General features: G+C 34.0%; 4 protein-coding genes across 4 annotated transcripts; all 4 read left to right on the top strand.

Annotated features, from left to right (window-relative positions):
• The first annotated feature begins 4819 nt into the window (after positions 1 to 4819).
• Osi17 (DUF1676 domain-containing protein Osi17) lies at positions 4820 to 7557 on the top strand. Its single transcript, XM_070308944.1, has 6 exons — positions 4820 to 4850; positions 4938 to 5591; positions 5732 to 5964; positions 6054 to 6297; positions 6358 to 6778; positions 7419 to 7557. Exons 2-6 carry the CDS (start codon positions 4952 to 4954, stop codon positions 7555 to 7557), a joined length of 1677 nt encoding a protein of 558 aa, XP_070165045.1. The 5' UTR covers positions 4820 to 4850; positions 4938 to 4951.
• A 2300-nt stretch (positions 7558 to 9857) lies between these two features.
• Osi18 (DUF1676 domain-containing protein Osi18) lies at positions 9858 to 10921 on the top strand. Its single transcript, XM_070309205.1, has 3 exons — positions 9858 to 9961; positions 10141 to 10496; positions 10641 to 10921. Exons 1-3 carry the CDS (start codon positions 9858 to 9860, stop codon positions 10919 to 10921), a joined length of 741 nt encoding a protein of 246 aa, XP_070165306.1.
• A 2193-nt stretch (positions 10922 to 13114) lies between these two features.
• Osi19 (DUF1676 domain-containing protein Osi19) lies at positions 13115 to 14081 on the top strand. Its single transcript, XM_070309053.1, has 2 exons — positions 13115 to 13321; positions 13533 to 14081. The coding sequence occupies exons 1-2, from the start codon at positions 13124 to 13126 to the stop codon at positions 14079 to 14081; spliced, it is 747 nt and encodes a 248-aa protein (XP_070165154.1). The 5' UTR covers positions 13115 to 13123.
• Positions 14082 to 16378: 2297 nt separating this feature from the next.
• Osi20 (DUF1676 domain-containing protein Osi20) lies at positions 16379 to 17545 on the top strand. The gene is made up of 2 exons (XM_070309260.1): positions 16379 to 16934; positions 17292 to 17545. Exons 1-2 carry the CDS (start codon positions 16379 to 16381, stop codon positions 17543 to 17545), a joined length of 810 nt encoding a protein of 269 aa, XP_070165361.1.
• The last annotated feature ends 1733 nt before the right edge of the window (positions 17546 to 19278 follow it).

The following is a 19278-nucleotide window of genomic DNA, read 5'->3' on the forward strand; positions in this document are numbered from 1 at the left end:
AGAGCAATTTATATTGCTCTCTATCAAAAATATAAAAAAATTATGCATCATTTTGTCATAAAGAAAAGCAATAATTAAATCGCAAAAGCAATTTTTATTATTTTTTTGCGCTATAATATGGAATAATTGCTTGAGGGAATAATAAAATTTTTTAATCTTTCGTTATATTTAATTTTCCCCCTTAATATTAACTTTAATAATATTAGTTACAAGAATATGATTATTGGTTTTCAATATTTATTTCCGTGCACATATTTAATAGGATAGTTTCCGTTTACTTATTCACACACACACACACACACACATATATATATCTGTCAAAAAAGCCAAAAGCCATTTCACCGTCACAGTTTGTCAGTTGATGTAACGGACAGATCGGACGGCGATCTATACTACGTAATATGAGGCAATGCATAGAGTATGCTATTTGTTCCGTCAGAGATGGTGCGATAATATTATATTTGCATGCTGTCTGATTCATAGGAAGAAGTGTAGGAGATGGGTAAGTGGGTGAGTAAATGTCGTCGCTCTCTTCGTCAAAATATGAGAATATGAAAAAGTTAGAATTAATTCTTTGACGATAATGACAGTTAACTTTTATGATATTTTATATCTAATCTTAGCTATATAATATCTTAAGGAAAATTTTTTTAATTTGATGTAGACATAAAGTTGCGGGAGTGTATTATATAAGAACCTGTATTATAAAATTAAAAATGTATTTTTCTATAATATCTGAAATTAAAATTTTTAATACATCAATATTATAAAATTTTTAAACACCGTATTGATAAATAGAATATCCTTTATAAAAGATGATTGGAAAAATAATATCCATATGCCGTTAAAAAAGTAAAAATCTAAAATATTAAAAATAAAAAAAAAATGTATTTTCTAATATCCTCTTTAAATTATCATTGAATGATAAATTTCGATAGAACTCACAATTATCGATTACCATACAATACATCTTTTTTAAATGGCCATAAAGCTTAAATTTCATCACTCACCCAATATGTGACATGTCCCAGTTGCTTGGTTCACTTTGTGCGCATGCAAACCAGTTTCGATGCATCGCAAATACTTTCTGTTCGGGCTACTATCGCCGTTAAAGTTTGCGTTTCTGGTTTACGATTCTGACAATTCTCAATTATATTTGCTATGTGAAATACTTTCTAATGACATTAGGATATATCAGTCGCACACGCGCGAATGATATCTCCCAAATAATCTACTAGTCAGACCGACACAAATTGCTTCCTCTTTTGGAGACCGTTGTATATTATGAAATAATTATAAGCATAGAAAAAAAGGGAGTTTAATTAACTCAGTAATGTACACATATTACCATCATTACTGGAATTACTAGCGAATCCATTAAATTAAGTTTTACCAAATGTATGTTTCGACGGTACACGTACAATTTGCGCTGTAATAACATAATAAATCTCGAGGAAAAATTAGGAATATGGCTAAGAACAAACACTGTTTGTGTCGTAAACTATAGGATAGATATAAAATAGATTTTTAATTGATTATTATTTTACTAATCTCTGGTTAGAAATTTTAATACGATAAATGAAATAAGATAAATATATTCTTTCGTTCGTTTACACCTGAATATTAATTGCCTAAATATTAATTATTATAAACTGATATTTTTACTCAAAGTTAAATAATTTAAAAGCGTGTGAATTTCAATATATGTAATATAATACTGCTTTTAGTTTCGCGAAATGGAAAAGTCTTATCGCCCGCATCACTATATGATAAATTATAGTCAAGACGTAACTGGGTTGCGTTGGAATGTTGAATTGAACCTCTTGTTCTTCCATGGGTATCGAGAACTCAGAAGAAGTGAGGAAATCAGAGACGTGCGCGCGTGCACGTTATATTTTGTATTCGTCAACGGAGACAAGTTCTTGTGAGCGGCGAGAACGAAATTCTCCACGTGAGAGAGAGAGAGAGAGAAATCCTGTTTCCTCGAGAATGCCCCTTACGCGTGTGCGTGTGATCGCTTTTCGGCAGCGAACGCGTAAGCCGGTCATGCACCTCAACCTACCTACGTAGCATCTTTATTAGTGGGTTAATGGAATTCATCCGGTCCACTCGCTTTGACTTGGCCCACCACCTGATCAACTGCTTGGTCAACTCATACTGTAAGATGATGTCTTCGGAACCTTGATATCGATGCGACCTATTTGCTTTTGGACTCGGGGTCAATTTGTCCGATTAATGCGCTACTTTGAAAAATAATCCATGTATCAAAAATACATAAAATAACAAAAACTAGTGCGTTAATATTATGTGGCCTGTGTAAAAATATATAAAAATTGTGTAATATAATGTAAAAAGAGAGACATAATAACTACGATATGTTTTAATAAGATTTTATGTCTCGAGAGAAAAATTGTTTTTAGCAAAATTGGAAGAAATAAAGAAGACATTAGATAAATTTAATATATTACGCGGGTATCTTCGCATTAGTCATTATTACATTAGAGAGACGAAGAAGATATGTCTAGCTGTCACTTAAGTAACTTGTAAGTTAAACATGGATTAAACGCATCGTAGTTACTGGTTGAAATAATGGGAACACCTTCACTAGAAATCTATCCAGTGAAAAGCTTGAGAAACGCGATTGACGAGTTAAATGTAGCAAAATATAATTGCAGCAAATTATTCTGGCTTATTTTTTTATTTTCAATATTTCAATTTGATATTTTATATCCAAGAGTATATAGATAAAGATCGTAAAAACACCCTTCAGAGATTGTAAAGCATTGTTTCCGTAGGAATTACAAATTAGGTTGTTTCACAAAGTAAAACGTACATTACATTCTTTAATCATAAATGACTTTTTCTTCGAATACTACTTGCGTCGACACAATTTTTTACTCATTATACTAATGCTTATGCGCATATGTGAAATTTATTATTATGCCTTAACACAATGTTATTTCCATGTATTCCAATGTACCATGGTGTATGTATGGCGTGTGCGGAAAAAGTTATTCATTTGGGATTCATTTATGAATGCTTCGCTACAATCAGGATCTGAAAGTGTGTTTCTATTAATGTATGTGCTTACATACATAAAATTTTATAGATTCAATTTATTGTTAAATTAAATATAGATATTGCTGATTATAATATTTTAATATAAGAAATAGTATTTGAAAAATCGATATTACTATCTGACAGGTGTCAGAGAAACTTATATCTTTAAAAATATCTCTTTATATTGTATTTAGAGTTTAATAAAAAAAAAAAAAAATATTCTTATTTTGTCTTAGCCTGACACATATACACAGGTTGCAGACAGTAAACTACAATTTAAAAAATATATATATACTTACTAAATCATTTATATCCAAAAATAATTTTTATATTCACACCTAAACGCAATGTACAGTATATATATTTTTATTAAACAACAGTTCATAAATCCATGTTGCAATTAATTGTTATCGCATCTAAATGACTTCGACATATTAATTTTTATAACTATAATATTTTAATTCTAGTTTAGTATTTTAGATTCCCATTCATTACGTCGGCATGGATAAAGGAAGTTGAACTATATTTTCACCGGAATATACGTAGCAAACGTAAATATAATTCTGTATAAATGGCCGACAATTCAACTATGTACTTTCTTGCGAGGAAATTTCTTGCCATCGTCATCTTTCGAAGAAGTCAATTGCGACCAACAGTTCATAAATGACCGTAATTAATTTTTTATATAAAAGTGACATTGCGTGCCAGTATATAATATACTGTTAATTGTGGTTTAATTATATCTCATATGTTTATCGTGATGTAGAAAAATTAATAAGACATCCTATAGACAATATACAATCTTTCAGAATACGTAATAAATGTAAAAGCAGATTTTTATGTAATTTAATACAAGTTATTTAAATCTCATCTTCGCGCAAACATATCGCATCTGGACATTTGTAGCAAAAGTACAATCTTTGAATTTCAGTGAAATTCGAAATTATATATTACATTCGATTATAAACGCGACAGAAGGCAAATGCGACGCTGCGTATTTTGTATTTTCAAGTTATTGGAGAGGAGATATTCTAGAGACCCTTTAACACTGAAAACAAAAATTGACGTGACATTCGGATTCGATTGGAACAACGTGTCTTCGGGTCGCTGCATATTTATGCATCTGACCAGATCTTTGGCCAGGAGCCCAACGGTTTTAAACGGACGCGTGTAACAACCACAGGTCTGGTCGGTTGCAGTCCGAGAGGAGACGATAATGACCTTCCACAGAGGAGCTCGCTAAAGAAGGAGTAGGAGGGCGTTTGACACACTTGACGCTCAGGTGAATTGTAAGCGAGAAAGGCTCGTGGTTAGTGCGAAGCGAGAAATCGAACGGTGCACGTCTTGACGGAGGAGAGTGAGACAGAGAAAAAGAAAGGTAAAAAAGAGACAAGATAGATCGAAAGATGTGACATGTGACAATAATGACAAACGTATCAATAGCATGACAATTGACGTCTGCGATGCAACGTAATTGCAACGGCAGAGTCTGCCGATTGTACATCACGCCGAATCGCCGAAGAGGCTCTCACGCAGAGAAGAGGATTGTTGATAAGGGGTGGGAGAAGGTCAGGTTTTCGACCACGAAGAAGGAGGGAGGGTCGACATCTCCAATAAGTAGAAAGAGCATGCGATGACCGCAGGTAGATACCAAAGAATTCGTGTACATACGTGAACGAAGTGACGATGATAAATTTGCAATATGTAAAGTGCGCCGGTTTCAGTTACTAGATAAGTAATTGGCCAGCGCTATCGTCGGTGGTGTACATTCAGAGCGTGCAGTGTTTCCGGTACGCTACCTCATATTTCTGGTCATAAACGTAAAAATCGAGTCAAATATAAAATTTAATAACATTAAACGTAGTTAATCTCGACAGAAGTGCTATCGAAGATGCATTGGGGCTCGACGTTGTTCCTGTTATGTCTCTCGATAACATTATCATACTCGAATCTGTTCAGTATCGAGAAATTCAGATTGTATGCAAAGATCCTGAAGCTCGACAAGTTAAACATCAACGAAACGGGAAACGAGCTCTGGCATGGAATCTTCAGGGATTGCGACGAGAGAGTGACGTTTTCCTGCATACAAAAGAACGCGTACACGTACCTTGACAATGCGTTCATCGAGAGAGATAATATCACCGTTTTCGACGGTCTGATTCTTACGAAAAATAACGTTACTTACGATACGTGTCCTAAAGCAGAAAATCTCAACGATGTTCGTGAGAATCTCGTAGATGACGTCGACACGGACGACTGCGAAAACAAAACGATCGAAGAAGAAAGAGAGCAAGGACGGAAGTTCGGGGATGAGTCACCGCTCGAAGAAATCACGAACGCTCTACGACAGAAAACAGTGAAATTTTTATCCACACGAAATTACGAAATTCAATTTCCGCAGTTCTTTTTCGAAGGTGCAACTGTAAAGATAAGCCCGCGCGAGATAGACGAGAATGGAGCTCTTCTCAGAATAGATTTCGGAAATCAACAAGTGGTACAAGAGGAGGGACGAATCTTCTTTAAAAAAATCAGTAAGCATTTTTGATAATCGATAAAAGTACGTGATACTTGTATAATATTTATAAAATAATAATATTTATAATTGTTTTATGACAGAGATTGCAATTAGAAAATTGCAAAATTTGCTGTATAATATTTTGTTTTATTCTAGAAAAATTCATACAGAATAGATTGTTAACCAGTTTCTTGGCGCTTCTCTTAATTATCAAGTTAATTAAAGTGAAGTTCCTTTTCGTCATTCCGTTCCTTTTCGGTGTGGGCGCTGCGAAGAAACTTTTCCTCAAACTGCTACTGTTTTTCATTCCTGCGTTCGCGCATATTTTCAAGCTCTGCTCCAGCTATTATTCGTCTCACGCGACCAAGTATCATCATCATCATCATCAAGTATGCGAATAATTTCCCCTTTCTCTTATCTTTTTTTTTTTTTTTTTTTTATATATATAAAATATCTTCTTTCAAAATCTTTCTTTCAGATAGCGCATCATCATCATCACGTGCCAGTTCCGGTACCTCTCCCATCTTATTACGATCATCACCCTCATCGCGATGACTTTGACGGGTACGATTACACCCACCCTCATGTTCAATACCGGAAAGATATGGAAGAGTTGAAAGAATGGGGCATCGAGCCTTATGAGGAGCCCTACGAAGAGTCGAGCCAGCAGTTAAATCGCGTGATCCCAGCTCCAGGCGCAGCTTCCGGTCTCGTGTATCCAGGTTTGTATGGATTATCGCAACATACGTCAAACATAAAACCGATTGCATCATCTTATTTAGATAATTTGATGACAGCTGGCGCGCATAACTTGGCCTACTCCGGATATCTCAACGACATTAAATACAATCAACGACCCGCGGCGCAGCCAACTGCCGCTGTACTTTCGGTAAATCCCATCAGTCTCGTATCCGGTACGAAGACATCGGTAAAGAATCCTTATACCGTGTTCGCGCCGAACGTACGACCGACTCATCAGAGACTCTTGACACCCGTCGCAACCGCCAAGAGCTCGTCTGTATCGATCTCACGGCAAGAAACGGACGATGAGTATTACGGATCGATAATCGAACGACTGGATGTAATCTTCGGGCAACTGAGATTCTACGAAGAGACGTGCAAGGAAATGCTCGTCTGTAGTATGTACAAGAACCCGACGGAGTACTCGCCGCACAGTAACCTTGTATCAAACGAGCTTTCCAGGTATGAGAAATGCGGTAGCTACGTACCATACGTAGCTTATTGATTAAATCGCTGCGTATCGCAAAGAGAAAGGTGGAGATGGCTCGCGTGCTCTGAATCACATTAATCGGGTCATGTTGGCTTTAACTCTCTCTCTCTCTCTCTCTTTTTTTTATCACATCGTTCCTTTTTGCCGTTTCTCAATGCCGCGATTGCGATTTCGCGTGTCGTCAAACTTATTTACTTTAACATTGCGTTTTGCTTGATATTTCATCAATAATAGGCGTGAGCTATAAAGTGCTTTCACCGAATCAGCTTTGCGACAAACTGGAAAGTTCTCGTTGTGTTCGAGTTTGTTTGCTGGATAACTAGCTTACGTACAATTATCGGCTTTCAAAGATTAATTTTCTATTAATTACGTTTTTTTAGATTGACGGCTTATGCCGAATTCTTTCAATAATGAGTAAGAAAAATAACACGAATCGGGCGCGGCTTGAAATATGCATGTCAATTAAGATGCATAATTATTGCATCTTTTAGAAATATTATTATTATAATATTATTCTTATTATTACATATTATTATTATATTAATATTATTATTATTATTATTATTATTATTATGTTATTATTATAATTAATATAATTGCATATATTTTCAGAGATCCGCAGGAACTCAAGAGTAGTGTAACAGACAGTGTGTACACTCAGAGATTTTATAGATACTTGAACGCGGCCAGGCACGGTCAAGATGGTGGAGATTGCCTCAGGACATATCCTTGTAACAATAATAACGAATAAATGTTTTGTAATAAATGTGAAATTTATATCTCGTATTAATGCGACTAATAAAAATCATATTAATACGGCAAATGTTATCCGTTCTAAAGCAAATGCTGTTAAACATATTTGCTCAATAAGCTCGACAAACTTGCATCGAGTAGATCAATGTTGTAAAGTTGCGTATATAATATAATGTCGATATAAAAGAGAGACCAACAGTACTGCCATGCATTAATTTATAAATATATAATTTATCAGATGCGCAAGAACCCATCTAATTTTCCTATTAGAAAATAAATTGAAGTGTTGTGCGAATAAATTCGCAAAAGTTCTGACAATTGATTTAGTTTTATGAAACTAATCGACAATGTTGAATGAAATATTTATTGTATTTATTGTATAATTTATGTAATTTTTTAAGCGATCGAATTTAGTGAGGAGTTTAATCGGTAGATTTTGTGATGATGTGTCAAAGTTTTAGAAATCTATTGACACGTTGTCAGGAAGATCACTCCTCAGGGATATTATCATTATTAGATATGGTTAAATAAGAGGATTGATATGACATTTTGGATTTTGTGGCATTTTATGGGTTAAATGTGATTTATAATTTTTAGGTAAATTTTGGTGTATATATAAATTTGGTGTATGTAATAAAGAATTCTATTGTATTAATTTAGTTATACTTTGACAGTAGATATTTGAGATAAAAAAAAAACCAATTTTTTCCGTTACATAACATATAATATATTGTACGACGATTAACATTTTCACTTTTCACATGTAAAATGAAATAATTATCATTTCGTAAGGTTTCATATTTTGTATAATTACGTATGCAATAATATAAGAATGGTTAAATAATATTCTGCAATAATTTAAAAATCTGTCGCGTTTTCTGCATAAAAAAGATATTGCTCGTAATGCTATATAAAAATTAATTGATAAATAGTGTTTGCTGTATAAATTTTATGAATATTGTTTATTCCGCTAGAGAGATAACTAATCAATTACTATTAAATATTCGGGTGCCATACCCAACAACTGTTATTTTCAACTTAACACCATCTTAAATTTTCTACATATAAAAGTATATCCAAATATGATGTAAAAATTAAATAAACACTTTTGTAATTAGTTATACAATCTAATTATGTATATGTAATTTATGTGTAATAAAACATTAAATCAATTTTATTATATTATTATATATTATCCTTTTAACTCTAATATACTCGCGCTTGTGTTTATCATATTTTAATGTAGCAAACAATTACTATATAAATAATATAAATTATTATATAAACAAATTATCAAATAAACTCTCATATAAATTATTAAAATTTAAGTACTTTTATGAATATTCTCAAGAATATTATTGATTCAATTTCTTTTCAATATTATAAATATGTGAGTCTCAATAATAAGTCGCAGTTTGTTTCAGTTCTTTATTAGTTTCTTTTTTTTTATCTTAGATAATATTAATTCTCAAAAATTCTATAATCAATTTAGTCCTATTGTGATATCGCTATTTTATTTCTTGATTGACAAAGACAAAACAAATGATAGATTCAAAGAAATAAAATAATATTATAAAGAAAGAAGAAAAAGAGAGTAAATGTATAATATTTTTAGTATTACGAGAGAGATATACAATATAATAAAATTACGTTTTACTAACAATAAGTAGAGAGAAGAATTTAAAATTATTATATACAAATATAATTACTTCAAAATTTATTTTATCAAAGACTTTATAGTATATTTACTTTTATTTTTCATTAGAGTTCAAAAATTTTAATGGAAACGTAATGATTTTCCGATTCGATATTTCAATATCGTACGTTTATAATTATTTTGTATCTCTCTTGATCCAATAAAAATAAATTTTTTTATAAATTACATATAAATACATAATAAAAATATTTATAAATTTTACCATGCTAATACAAATCATACCGTGGAAAAATTCAAGGAAATCATAAATTTATCAAATTTAACTCTTATATAAATATAGTTTACATCAATATATTTATCTGGGTATTGTTTTCCGAGTGGACATATTCTAAAAATGGAAGCAATTTTTGGTATGGATGTCGAAATCAAAACCAGAAGGACGAGAGGGTACTTATACTTTGTACAATAAAACCATCGACACCCTAGATAATAAGGCTTTCTTCTTTTCTTTCGGCCAGCCAGTAACACGTCTCTAATTAAAATTCATTGGACGTACGCGAATGCCATCGCCTATAAAACCCCGTTGACTTCGTTCGTACTGGCATTCTGTGTTTAGTCTCTAACAAATCGGTGGTATCGCCATGAGGCTCTTAATCACTTTTGTGTCAGTATTTCTCCTGGCTACCCTCAGTGGTGCACAACAAACAGAGACTACCGTCAACATCTTGCAAAAAATTTATCACAGGTATGTATAATTATATTATAAATTGTGTATAGTTATATTATAATTTTCTCGTATTTATAATTTTAATTATTAAAAATTAATTGCATTGCATAAGCTATAATTTACGAATTGTTTGAATCAGAATAGTTATATATAAAAACTTCTTAAATGTTTTCACGCACAAATTTCAAACGTTACAGATGCGCAGATAGCGAATCCATGTTATCTTGTGTTAAACCGAAGGTGTTGGCTTATCTCACCGATGCTGTGAAACAAGACAGATTGGCAATTACGGAGAATTTAGCGCTGGTTAAATCCCGTGACGCGGCGGCAGATAGTGCGGAAGATTACTCGCGATACGATGCCGCGGATCCATCCAAGAGGAAACTCTCGCGAACATTGTTGCTCGAGAAATTGGACGCGTACCTGTCAAGCCATCAGCTTGAGGCTAAACTACCGGAAGCAATAGCGGAATCGAACATTGTTCCTAGATCTTTAATTGACAGTATGCCAAAGAGTCTTATCGTCCCTCTTAGTGATTCTTCTATTGAACAAGGTAATCTAATAACAAATAATACACGTCACAGACGATATACAATACATATTATTTATATGATTCTCGTTTGACGTGCAAAACGCTTAGAGAGAAAAATAATCGTGAAAATATTAAGAAACACGTTAACTTTACATATTTTTGCAGGTCGTGGTTTCGTCAAAAAAGTGATGATACCATTCTTACTTGGTCTCAAATTCAAAGCCACTGCTTTAGTACCCCTCGCTCTTGCTCTGATCGCCTTAAAGACGTGGAAAGCGTTAACTCTGGGTCTGCTTTCGTTGGTCCTCAGCGGAGCGATGTTCATCTTCAAATTAACAAAACCGAAAGTCGCTTACGAACTTATTCACTATGGACATCCACCTGTCGAACATCCACCTCACTGGGACACCGCACCTCACGGACCTTACAGAGCCTATAGAAAATAAAACGGCGTAGAACAAAATTGATCATTTTATCATCCGTACTTATTTAATATTTATCGATTACACTAGTACGTGTGTATGTCCCGTCTGCGTTACTTAAATGTAATAAAAGTTTTTATATTGTTTTATCAATCGAATCTCTTGTGATTATTTTTATCTCAATCTTCTCCAGTTTAATATAACTCATATTCTTTTTCTTAGAAATGCGATTTTAAGAATATTATCGCTCTAATATCGGAAAATGTAAAAAAGATCGTAGAAAAATACGATTAAAAACACATTAAAATGAAAAAAGCAACACATTTCTTAATACTTTACCTTGTGCATTCTCGCATAATATGCGATACGAACTTGAAGAACGGGATATTTGAATTAATTATCAATAAACTTGATGGAATTAGTTAGCATTAACAGAAATTATATATAATAATATATAAGAATATACGATTATGTATAAATGTAAATAAAAAAAAATAGAATAAAAAATTATGTATAAAGAGAGAGATGTTTGTAATATAAAATTGTTAAAGCTCAACTGCTGCTAAAAACTGTATTATATAGCTATTAGAGCTATTACGTCTATTAATTTATGTGATCTGTATTATTAAATTTTTTGTTTGTGTTTTTATAAATATTTGCTACATCTGTAAAAAAAAAAAAGGATATGTCTAAACATAATACAATATTCGCGCGCGTTTTGCAGCTTAACAAACTTTTGTTGTCGCACATAAATTTGATTTGTCAACAATAAGCAAATTAAGAATACAATAGGAATAGACCGATCGCACGAAAGATATTGATCGATATTTCGTCGGATAGACGGCCTGAATGCTTATGCAAACTCGACCCGAAATTCCAGTTGCTATTTGTTACGACAGAGAAGAAGTCGGGCAGGACAAAAGTGTCTCCGATGGTACCCGATGTGCATTTTCGTGCGAGAAACTTGCACGCAACTCGCATCACTGATGTACCCTCGTGCTATTTTCCTTAAGCTCGATCGGGAGCTACAGTTTAATAAGGTCTAACAGAGTGAAATTGGTAGTTCTAGAGAGGATAATGGCATAAGGAGAGAGAACATAGATAGAACGGAACAGTGTGTAGAAAGTCATGAACGTGATATGAATAAATGATCGATTCAATGCCAATGTTACAACGACTTCGATGTCAAGGATAAAGGAGTCTTACGTATATAATTCCCGGTTACTTGCTATAAATAGAAGAATAATTAAAATAAAATAAATAACTTTTTATAATCTTCTCCTGCCTAATTTCTTTTTTATTAATAAAAAATTGTCGACATTTAATTCTGTTATTTATTGCTAATATAAGTTGTAAATACTGATTATGAGACAACGAATTAATTAATAATATTATTTCTTATTATTTCAGAATAGAAATTAATTAATTAACCTGATTGTTAATATCTTTTTTCTTTTAAAAATTTATTTATAACTTTATGAGTAGTTTATCGAAAACTTTATAAAAGTAATTTATCCCTTTTATAGGTAAAATTTTAATTTTATGAAATTATTGATGCTTTATAATATTCCAGGAAATCTTTAACATAGATTAGTTTCCTTTCTCTTTAATGTTTTTAATAACTTCTTAATTCTGTTCGTTTTCGTGTCACGACGAACTAAGACCGATTATAAAATCCGGTTGCGTTCATTATGAAAAATCTAATTTCAGACCATGCGCCAAAAAATATTCCACGAACGTTTATCGCCGCAAATAGGTCTTCCGATATCGTCGATAGAAAGCAAACTGCTACTCATTAATATTATAGATTCCATCGCGTTTTACGATCCAAAAGTATGACCCATTGGCATATTGGTTGGACCGCTACCCCGATTTGACGTCGCGTGCAGCGTGGTCGCGCGATCTCACGCTCGCACAGTCTATCCTCCCTCATCAGGTAGTCGCGGCATGATCCATGGCGAGGCCTCGATAATCGAAGACCATACCGAACGAAAAGAAAATCCACACGCGGACGGAAGTAGGGGGTTTGAGAGCGCCGCTACGCGACTCTTCGACGTGCATTGTACGATTCGACGAGATAGGCCTTCGTATAAATACCGTACTGCCCAACCCATCGGCATCAGTCGTCGTATTGCGATCGTTCTCATTCATTATCCACGAATCGGGTGTACAACGCGAACCTTCCTCACGAATCTTCATAAACGGATATCATTGACTGCCAGCGCTATGAGGTTCTTCGTTTTGTGCGCCCTATTCGCGTTGGCCGTCGCGCAACCGGCTAAGAATGACAAGTGGAAGAATGCCATGGACGAGATGGTCGATCGATCCAGGTCTGAATGCTCGCAGAAGAGCGACGAAATTGCTTGCATGAAATTCAAGGTGTTTAATTTGCTCGATCAAATCTTCAGCAAGGATAGCTTCAAGGTAGGTATCAGTAACGCTGGTAGCGGTTTTTCAAAGCGAAACACACAACTTTCATACTTTTATTCTAGTAACTTCTCCTTTTATACTTTGTTTATCAAAATCAAAATTTTGTAAATTTATCTACAACCACGTTATATTATTATTCGATCCTTTTTAATAAAATATTCTGCTTTAAATTCACTGACGTTCGTTATTTTCTCGATTTATTCAGGTGTCCGAAACGATGGAAGTTACACGCAACTCGCATCCTGCCGAAGAGGTATCCGCTCGCAGCGAGACGTCCTTCCTTGACACTGTACAATCCTACTTGGCCTCTCACGACGTGACCTTCAAACTGCCGCTAGATTCCACCGTGAAGGTGAGCTCGCGCAATATCGAGGACGATCAGCTCACCTTCGACGTCAAGTTCGGCCAAGGACGTGCCGTCGATGAGGCCCGCAGGTCCAAGCTGAAGAAGGTCGTCATCCCTATTCTCGTCTTCGTCCTCTTGAAAGCGATGACTCTGATCCCCTTGGCCATCGGTATACTTGGCCTCAAGGCCTGGAATGCCTTGCAACTCTCTTTCTTCAGCTTTATCGTATCCGTCGGTATGGCCATTTTCCAACTCTGCAAAAAGATCGCCGCTGATTCTCATGCTGCGCCCATCGCTCACGGACCTTGGGAGTATCAAGCTCAGTACAGATCTTTCCAAGATAAGGATCAGATCAGTTCGTCGCAGCTTGCGCACAATCTTGCATACTCCGCCCATGCACAATCGTAATGTTACTATCGGCCTGATGACGCTTTTGTAAAATATTTAGTTTCCTATTATTTATAATAAACTATTATCGCAAATCATTTTTAATATTATATAATGTGTCTATTTGAAAACCTGCTTTCCCAATACTACTTTAATACTGTTTCTTAATAATAAAATTTATTTGCAAGAAGAGAAAAAAATTAGATAGTTAATCTATTTCATAAATTATTATTGCAAGTTATTTCGTATCATGTCCATTTGAAAATCTGCTCGACGCTACTTGTTATATAATGATATAATGATTATTCGAAAAAATAGAAAATTAAAGAATAAATATGTAAAGTATTCTATGTCTTAGAAAATACAATTATGTAAAGATATTTATGATAATAACTTTTTGCAATTCTTAATAATTAAAATAAAATTAGAAAGAGAAATTTATTCATATATAAAAAAGATATATTTAAGCTCTGCTATATATTCTGTGCTCTTTTTTTATCATTAAAATATAAATTTCTTCATAGTTTTGGAGAAAAATGTTGCATATAAATTATAGCTCTACATAATAGTCTTATATAATTTGTCTTGTATAAAAATTTATTTTTATAAATAAATCAATTTTATTTCAATAAAAAGTTAAATAAACATTTACTATATTTTGTATACATTTATATATTATGTTGCAATTGATTTGTGATAATATAGAGGAAAGAGCTTCGATATCATTTTAAATTAGCATTTCTTTCTAAGCTTACAAGAACGCTTTCTGCAATCCAAATCAGTCGAGAGGCTCATAAGATACTTACAGAAGACCTACATTCAAATGTGATCACTTTCGTCTTTTACGAAAGTTAATTACAAGTCACCACTTTGAAAGTCATTTCACTCTTTTAACATATCATGTGACTTGCATTCTTTATGAAAACAAGAAAATGTTATTCAACCTACGCACAAAAAAAAGTATGGCAAAGTATTAATGAATTATGAATATAAAATAAATTATAATATTATAAAATTAAATTATATAAAAGATATTAAATTTGGCTCTCAAAAATGTGACGAAACAATAAGTGCATTTTAGAGAGAGAGAGAGAGAGAGAGAGAGAGAGAGAGAGAGAGAGAGAATAGTTAATATAATAAAAATTAAAGTAAATAAGAATTGATAAGTGAATAAAATCTTAATTTCATATTTGCAATTCCATTTAATTACAGTTAAAGCTTTATGTAATAATAATGTGATAATTATAATTTTTTACACTTGTTTTAATTATTTGCTATCTCTTAACTACAAAATCTAAATTCCTAATAATATTTAGCAAATAACACAAAATTATCAGAAATATTTTAAAAAATTTCAAAAATTTTATTAAAGAGAACAAATATATCATATAAGCATCACACAAAAATAAAATAATACAATTTTATGTATGTGTATGTGTATATTTATGAATTAATATTCAGGCCAAATTAATTTTATATTCTATAAGAAAGAAATTAAAAATAATGTATAAACTTGTTACCTATAAACTTGTTTCCGAAAGAAAGAGATTCCATTTCTAACATTACAATAAAATGTACACATATCTCGCTTCTTCTAATACAATCGTGATTTATGGCGTTGTATGCCAAGCGTACAACACCATAATCGCAACGCGTAAATCATTGTAATCATCAGAAAATAATGTAAGAACGCAGTATGATAATATGGAGGCATCGCATCCCTTTAAATTGCTATGCGGTGCTTACGGTTTTCAAGAGTATTACAGAGATGACAGTTACTCATTCTGTTAATCTTGTGATTATAGAAGGCATACGGGCCGCTGAACGGCAGTTTAGCAGACGAGCCGGATAAGAACGCAGGCGAAAAGAGATGCGAGACGCAAGTTCCGTTTCCTGCATGCGCCGCGTGCCATCGTGTACGACGTACGCGTCGCGCGACAATCGACACGTATTATACACGCGTGCATTTGCCTGACAAGCGAATGGGTGAGAGAAGACTCGCGGGGGGTTCGACGAAGAGGGTGATGGTACGACGCTCTATGCCAGTGAAATTTGAATAATTTCCCTTCGATCGTCGATTCCCGGCATGCGTGACCGAATAACATAGTTTCAAGGGGAACAAATTAAATAAAAGGGGCAGGCCACTCCTCCGTCAGTCGCAGTTCGATCATCGGTCGCTCGCACGGGTGGACGATCGATCGCTTTTATCGACACGCGATACCGCGCGGACGGTGAGTGGAAACTACGAGAACAAAAAAAAAAAAAAAGATTCGAACAATTTTTTTGTAAACCATCGAAGAAAGGAAAAGGATCCCGATATGCGACTGATAGCATCGATTGGCGCGATCGTTCTGTTGATTGGATCTTGCGCGGCCAATCAAGACTTCTTAACGAACTCCTTAAATGAGTGTATAAAAGCGGAATCATGGATGTCCTGTCTGAAGCATCAAGTTTTGAGTTGTCTCGATGACAAGTTGGGAACTACCACCGATGCGAGATCACTCGAAACCGTCGACGAGGCAATTGTTGCCAGAACGATCAAATATATGAAGAGTTTCGATTATGGGATCGATTTACCCTTCGTCGATGCTGGTTTAATATATAGACCTAGCAGAAGTTTGATCGATCTTGATGTCGAATTCAAGAATAATGACGTGGCCACCAGTCAAGCGCGAGGACTTTTGAAGAAAAAGCTTTTACTACCGTTCTTGTTATTGCTGAAATTGAAATTGAAAGCTCTAATGCCCATTTTTGTCGCCATTATTGGATTAAAGGCGTTAAAAGCTCTTGTTCTATCGAAGCTCGCTATTCTCATCGTGATCGGATTTGTCGCTCTGCAACTCTTTAAGAAAGGTGGCATGATGATGCCGACAGGTATGTACTTATATAAATATCTCTAATGCTTTATATCGAGAGAATTGTGTAATTGTGTTTTATATTTATTGTTACGTATGTTACGAATACTAGGCGTGCAACTATTTCACGTTACAATCTTTGCGATAATTTTACTTTCCTTGTTTACTTCGATAAAAATCGTATATTTAATTTTCTCGTAAAAATATTAAATAAGTTCTAAATAATTTCAATATTTAATCTATTTTAAAGAATAATTACATATAAACATTTCTTTTCAATTTTAAAGACAAATATGTCTTAATTGTTGCATGCAAATAATTGCACATATGCATTGTTATTTCTATTATTCAATGAAGTAAAATTTTTCGATCGTAGGAATGTCCATAGAACCGGCATCAACATATGGTGCTCCACCTATGCCCTCGACGACGTCGAGCTATGAACCCGTCAATACGTGGGACGGCAACGGCCCGTATTCCCGCGTTTGGACGCCGACTAATGCTGTGGAAGCCCAAAATCTTGCTTACAGTTATTATACACCCGGCAGCGGCTCGAGCTCATACAACTCGGTAGGCGCCTCTTCATCGTCCTCATCCTCGTCCTCAAGCAGTTCAACGAATTATAATTAAAGTCGTTCTAATATCCGACTTCGATGACGCATCGATCGCCCGATGTTGCCCTCGAATGAATTCTCGATCACACGTCGGCAAATAAGACACGACCAAAGAAATGCCAAATAATTACAAAGTAATAGATCGCGATCGATGCTGACGAAACATCAATTTTATTATTGAGAGTTCTATATTTAAAGATTGTCGACTCCGCGTCGGCCATAATCGTACGATTGTTTTGTCTTTAACAAAACCCGCTTTCAGCTCGATATCGAATTGTTTTGTTGTTAACGAAACTTGTCTTCGGCTCGATATCGGATTAATTTATCGAGGTATTACTTGCGCCAAGTAAATTTTTGATAAAGTGTAAAAATACAAAATACATATCAACATCCAAGTCCATAGACAATATTTATAATATACGTCTGTTGCGCAAAAAATTAAATTGAAATCTTTTATAGAATTATTTTTTATAGAATTATTTTTTATTCACGAAATCATTTCTCTTTGAGCGCATCACGTATGCGACGAAAGATAATTAATAGTCATCATTGTTACGCGTATAGAAATGTATAGGAGAAATCGTCAATATATCGCCGAATATATTTGCGAGATAACGCGAAATTATCATTTCTTCGGCGATTTTTTTTTTTTTTATTTTCCGCGTATAACAGAGAATATTTATTTATTATTATTTTTGTATTTGTTAATATAAATAATCTCTTGTAAAATAAATTAAAAATTTGTATATATTTATATTATCAATTATAATATTCCTAATGAAATTTCTTTAGTGTTCTTAAATATTAAATAAATATAATAAATATTGTAAGAGATCAAAACATAAATATTTAAAAAACAATTATTTTGTTCATATACTGTCTTATAATTAAGTTTAACGTAAGATTCATCAAATTCTTAAGATATCTACCGTGCCATAACATATGTAAAGTCTGCCATTCCCTGGAATAATATAATTCATTGAAGTTTTTTCATTGAGCATTTTTCAATTATTGAAAAACGTTCAATTCGTCAAATTAATAAACTAATTGTAAATAAATAATTATACACATATGTAAAACGAATAAAATAATAATACAAAACACAAACTTCGAATAAATTAACGAGAAAGTTGAAAAGAAACATTGAGGTCCCAAAACTTTTACCAGTGTCACGTATGCTAAAAAGGGAAAGTTAAAGTAAAATAAAATTATCAAAATAAAATTTGGAGTATTACATATATATATTATACTATACAATAATGCGAATCGAGCGACCATCACGCTGCTCTCTTGGCTTTCATACACCATTCTTCTTAACTCGTTGAGATTCTTCTTCGAGATATCGCCAATTAGAGCGGAGGCACGTGATAGCACCAAGCGAGTCGCGCGATACGATGACATTCAATATTTAATTGGCCTACGCTGACCCGAAAAAAAAAGAGATGTGTCGGTAGAATGGAGAAAAGAATGTACGGGAAAACAGAGACGGTCGTCAGAATCGAAAAGAGAACAAAAATAGGATCCGGATAAAGAACACGTGCGTGACGCGTTTAAATACGTCCGATTCCGTCTACGAGCGGCAACGTACTCCACACTCCACGATGCACAGTCATATGACTTGTTGCAGCGTCGCGCGGCCACGTGGTCGCGCGGCCACGTGGCCGCGCGACCACGTGGCCGCGCGCGACGCGCGACGCTATCGTGCGCCTCACGTGACTGAGTTGTGCGTACGCGCTACTACGACTTACC

This window comes from Polyergus mexicanus, unplaced genomic scaffold (assembly GCF_030449975.1).
Source record: "Polyergus mexicanus isolate NDT 795.1 unplaced genomic scaffold, iyPolMexi1.0 SCAF_16, whole genome shotgun sequence".
NCBI classification, from domain to species: Eukaryota; Metazoa; Arthropoda; class Insecta; order Hymenoptera; family Formicidae; genus Polyergus; species Polyergus mexicanus.

Coding starts and splice junctions, on each gene's coding strand:
- Osi20 (XM_070309260.1), top strand. CDS start 16,379: ATGCGACTGATAGCATCGATTGGCGCGATCGTTCTGTTGATTGGATCT. Junction 16,935..17,291: donor TGGCATGATGATGCCGACAG/GTATGTACTTAT, acceptor TTTCGATCGTAG/GAATGTCCATAGAACCGGCA.
- Osi17 (XM_070308944.1), top strand. CDS start 4,952: ATGCATTGGGGCTCGACGTTGTTCCTGTTATGTCTCTCGATAACATTA. Junction 6,298..6,357: donor TTCCGGTCTCGTGTATCCAG/GTTTGTATGGAT, acceptor CATCTTATTTAG/ATAATTTGATGACAGCTGGC. Junction 6,779..7,418: donor GTATCAAACGAGCTTTCCAG/GTATGAGAAATG, acceptor ATATATTTTCAG/AGATCCGCAGGAACTCAAGA.
- Osi18 (XM_070309205.1), top strand. CDS start 9,858: ATGAGGCTCTTAATCACTTTTGTGTCAGTATTTCTCCTGGCTACCCTC. Junction 9,962..10,140: donor TTGCAAAAAATTTATCACAG/GTATGTATAATT, acceptor CAAACGTTACAG/ATGCGCAGATAGCGAATCCA. Junction 10,497..10,640: donor TGATTCTTCTATTGAACAAG/GTAATCTAATAA, acceptor ATATTTTTGCAG/GTCGTGGTTTCGTCAAAAAA.
- Osi19 (XM_070309053.1), top strand. CDS start 13,124: ATGAGGTTCTTCGTTTTGTGCGCCCTATTCGCGTTGGCCGTCGCGCAA. Junction 13,322..13,532: donor TCAGCAAGGATAGCTTCAAG/GTAGGTATCAGT, acceptor CGATTTATTCAG/GTGTCCGAAACGATGGAAGT.